The 4,920-nt window shown below is 43.0% G+C and overlaps 1 protein-coding gene across 1 annotated transcript; it reads right to left on the reverse strand.

Annotated features, from left to right (window-relative positions):
* Window positions 1–6: 6 nt before the first annotated feature.
* On the reverse strand, window positions 7–1,637 carry LOC102204254 (histone H2A-like). Its single transcript, XM_005750228.1, has one exon. The coding sequence runs from the start codon at window positions 1,316–1,318 to the stop codon at window positions 884–886; it is 435 nt and encodes a 144-aa protein (XP_005750285.1). The 5' UTR covers window positions 1,319–1,637; the 3' UTR covers window positions 7–883.
* Window positions 1,638–4,920: the final 3,283 nt, after the last annotated feature.

Raw genomic sequence — 4,920 nt, forward strand, 5'->3', positions numbered from 1 at the left:
TCCAAAACTAGAGCAGAGGGCTGGTCTGCCACACCTGAGCTCCTTCACACTGCAGGGGGACAGGAAGACAAACCTTCAGCCATGTGGTGAAGCTCACTGACCTATGACCCAGCATACTGTCCCTGTGTCAGTGTCCACTTCAGTCATGGGATACAAGCGGTGGAACAAAGCCCCACGCAGACCTGTGGAGAGGTGCACGTACATGCAGTGATGCGTGGAAGGAACGTGAGTGAGGAGGAGAGCATCTTTACCCAAACTAAAGAGCAGAGCAGGAATACAGCAAACACACCTGTGTACAAGCTGTAGCTGTTAACTGAGCCTAAATATTGCAGGTCACAGACCGTCACGGTGCTAGGTGTAGGCTGCTGGGGCATTCCCATGATGCAGTGGGTGTTTCTTCTTCACTATTAAGTCTTCATAGACCTCTGTGTACTGAATCATCCTGGTTATTAATAGTTTTCTCTTCCACAGCGTGTCTTCATCCTGTTGTCCTTCCCTTATATGGAATCTATACTTTAATAAACATGAGCTCATCTTAAAGCAAACGTTCAGATTATAACCGTGTCAAATGTACAGCACAGGATTGAAACAACAGGATCTACATGGAGACAGGTGAGTCTGATGTGTTAACATTATTGTGAATAGAGATAAATATGTGAACAAACAGCCGCAGGTCTTCTGGCCTTTGCAGTGACGGCGTCCTTTATGAGCCGTCACAGGAGTTGATCGTTAGCTACAGACGCTCCGCTGGCTCACTGTGGTTTCAACACTTACACACGGGTTTGTGTCACAGCTGCTTTTGGTTGAAACGTTTACCCAGAGCGGGTCAGACCAGTGAGTCCGGGCTGTGACCCGCCGTAGTTCATTTAAGGTCGTACTGCTCTCAGATGTTATGTGTGGCCCTTAAAAGAGCCGTTATTATCAGCGCGCTTCTCCCGGAGCTTCTTTTGGCCTTCTCAGTCTTCTTAGGCAGCAGCACGGCCTGGATGTTGGGCAGCACGCCGCCCTGAGCGATAGTCACTCCGCCCAGCAGCTTGTTCAGCTCCTCGTCGTTGCGGACGGCCAGCTGCAGGTGGCGGGGGATGATCCTGGTCTTCTTGTTGTCGCGGGCGGCGTTTCCGGCCAGCTCCAGGATCTCAGCCGTCAGATACTCCAGCACAGCCGCGAGGTACACCGGGGCGCCGGCACCAACACGCTGAGCATAGTTACCCTTCCTCAGCAGCCTGTGGACACGGCCCACCGGGAACTGCAGCCCGGCCCGGGAGGACCGGGACTTCGCCTTCGCTCTGGTTTTTCCGCTCTTTCCGCGTCCAGACATCTTTGTAACTGACTTCGTGCTATTCCCGCGAGAACATGGACTCCGGCAGAGACTACGCGTTTATATAATCACCTGCTGCTCGCTCATTGGTCAGGCTGAGAGTAAGTCTAATCGTCCAATCAGGAACGAGCAGCACTGCGGTTTCTTTGGTTTTTGCGTTGTGTGATTTTCAAAATAAAAACGAAGTATTTTATTTGTATATGGATGACAATTTTAAGGTAAACTACGTCAAACACATCAGTATTTACAGCCTAAGGTACTTTACCATGTTCATCCAAATGGAGAAAATCAACTGCACATAAAAACACAAAAATATATAATAACAAAAACCCCACAAAGGGTGTAAACGAACAAAGCCCACAGGGCACAGCAAACAGCTCACTGTGCTGGTCGAGGTGAAGAGTCGTTACTGCAGGACTGAGTCTGTGAACCACAGTGCTGAGGAGAAATCCGGGGTGGTTTTTATTTTCTCCCATCAGTCATGAACTTAAGAAGTTAATGTTAAAGCACAAATTACAAAAATGCACAAATATAATTAATTTGCAATTATAAAGTTGTTTGTGAGCCACAATATTCCACAACGATCATCATGTTGATTTTATCCTGGCAGCATTTCCTCCTTTAAAATAACAGAAGTGTCATATTTTGTCAGTTTATCAGTGAATTTTTATTTAAGTAAAAGAGTAAAATAACATTCATATCTGAGCTCTTTTCTCTTCTTTTACTTTGAAGCGTACTAATATCACTCCGCTGCCTCTCACGTGCGATTGGCTGGACCTTTCCAAGTCCGACAGAGCATGCGCAGTAACGTGTTTGGCCGTTTCAGTTCGCTGTGGTTTCATCAGGAGTATAAACGCCTCTTTTCTCAATTTCAGGCTCATTCTTTATCCTTTGCTGTTCTTTTCCCGGATGTAACTGTCCCTGAGACAGTTAAAATAAAGTTGGTTATTTGATGTTTCTGTGATAGATTCATGCTTAATTTAGTTCATTTATTTATAAGATAAGATGATAAAAGTGTAACATTAATTAAAAAACATGTCTAAAATATGTGATTACAAAATATGGGTTTGTTAAATATGTAAAGTGCTGTAAAGTTTGTAATTGTCACATGACCAGAGTTTGGTTGAGAGCACAACCACGGCATTGTGGAGCTAGCATGGATACATGGCTACCGATGCATCTACAGCCTCAGCGTTAATATTATTCTGCATGTGGTCCAAGAGGCGCACACGGTATGGTTTCATGTATATTGTTTGTATAATGTTGCATACGTGTTCCACACTGGTAATGAGAGGACATTTTTGTTTGATATCCATTATTCTGCATTTTTCTGTTCTGCTTGCACAAGACTGTTTATGGACACTGATATGAGAGACTGTGTGGTATCGCAAGAAATAAGTGGTTATATAAATATATGAGTATACATAATAGTTATTATTCATAGATACCTACATCCTAAGTTCCTGTTATTCTTCTGAAAGAAACAGAATGAATGTGTTGTTACAATGGTAATGCCAGGAGAGGCAGTATTAGTTCTGTGTTACATTAATGTGTAAGGAAGTGGAAGAAGAGTGTGTCCTGTAGGAGGCAGTAGAAAATGGATGCTCATGTTCTGTACATGCCCTGAAAGAAAGGTTCAGTAAACCAGTGCAACGATACTCCGGTGTAAGGCTCAGTTATTGTATTTTTATTTTTTGAAGATGCGACAGACTGATAAGCTCAAAACATTTATGTTGTAAACTTTGTGTTTCTTCAGTTTTCACGGTGTCTGAAGACAATAAGAGTGAGAGAGAAATAAATTTCCGAAGACATCAGTATGATGCGTGGCCATTCTTTGTTGGACCCCTGTAGTTACACCGGAGCTTCCTGGAAAAGTCACGTTTTTCGTTGTGGTCTAACCAATCAGCAAATATCACTGTGCTGTTCCCTGCAAGCTATTGGCCGAGTTGTACTGACACGGATTGCATATGGATTTTATGAAATGGCCCGAACCACGTTTTGCTTTGATGTAAAACCATTTGAAAGAAACACATCAAAAATAATCAATTAGCAGTTAAATAAACACATGATAATCGATAATAATTAACCCATAAAAGTATTTTATTTATTAGATGAATGAGTTTAATTTACAGTGAGGTCACTTATTACAACAACAGAAGTATGGAAATATAAATAAAGTACAAATAATCATAAATAAACGTGTTAAGATTGTAGATTCAACGTTTTGATTAAAAATCAAGTTGTTTTCAATTAAGAAGTTTGGATTTTTTTCTTTTTACACTTTTTGTTCTAAAATAAATATTTCAGTATTAGTGTTTTTAGCTGCAGTTCCTCAGACGACCACCAGGCGCAGCTTTATACAATAAAAGTCTTTAACTAATCAGTGATGTCAGACCTTCACAATAAGAGCCCTTTATGACTAACTACTTTGACTTTGAGTTAAGAGACCTTCAGAATAAAAGTCTTTAAAAACAAACAAAAGATAAATTGTGAAACAAAATTACGTTAAGAGCTTTAAGAAGATTTTCTTAAGAAGTTTTAGAATTTCCTTAAGAAACCAAAATATTCATGTTTGTATTTTATTTTGTTATTTTCCTGAAAAACCTCATTCTCAGTCCAGTCCAGCAGGGGGCGTAACGAACGTTTAAGCTGGTCTGTGAGCAGGAAGAAGAAGTAGTAGGGTTAAATAAGCATTAAATGTTTTAACTTTGATTTATTTGAATAAAATAAATACCTCGTCAATAAGTGAATAAATAAAATGTTTACTTTTTTAACATCTGTGCTGTTTCTTTTTTCATTTTTTCCATTAAAACAAAGTTTTTGTTTTAGGAGAAATTTGGATTTATTATCTTAATGTTTTGATATGAAAAAAAGAAGCAGGATGCTTGGATTTTCACATTAAAGGTTTCGTGCTGAAGTCTTAAGTGTCGTGGACAGCCGTGAACTGCCAGAAACCCGCCGCATGTCGCAACATCGTGTTTGTAGCAGGTGAGGAGCTCCACCCATGTTCAGGTCCGGTCGTCACACCTGGGCAGAAAGAGCGTTTTGTGCATTCAGTGTTTTTAAAGCCACTTCCTGTTAACAGCAGGGAGGGGCGTTGACATCTGAGGCTGCAGCTAGCGTTCCAGATTCCTGTGCGGCTCAGACAGAAGCATCCCCGTTCATTGACGTCCCTCGTCCCACTCCCATGCTCCGCCCCGTCCCGGCTTTTTTAGCCAGTGTAGGCCGCGGGCTCAGCCGTCCTCGCTCCGCCACCGATCCAGGGAGGAGGTCTCTGTCTGAGGAGGAGGAAGACGGCCACGGCAGTGGGCGGAGCCTGGATGTGACGCAGAGCGGACTTGGGCTGACGGAGGACAACGTCTGCTGGCTGCCATCCATGAAGGACGAGTTGTTGGAGCCCTGATGGCCACGGTAGTTGTAGTACGCCTGCCAATCCTGACGCTTCCTCTTCCAGCGGCAGCGCAGGATTCGGATGAAGGCCTGAGGACAGGAAGCAGAGAGGAGGAGTCAGCTGGACCTGCAGGAGGACAAGGAGGCGGAGCTTAAACTGTTACCTGTTTAAACTCGCGGCTGTAGCACGGGTAGATGATTGGGTTCAAGCA

The sequence above is a fragment of the Pundamilia nyererei genome, unplaced genomic scaffold (assembly GCF_000239375.1).
Source record: "Pundamilia nyererei isolate P.nyererei 1_Seehausen unplaced genomic scaffold, PunNye1.0 scaffold00266, whole genome shotgun sequence".
Taxonomy (NCBI): domain Eukaryota; kingdom Metazoa; phylum Chordata; class Actinopteri; order Cichliformes; family Cichlidae; genus Pundamilia; species Pundamilia nyererei.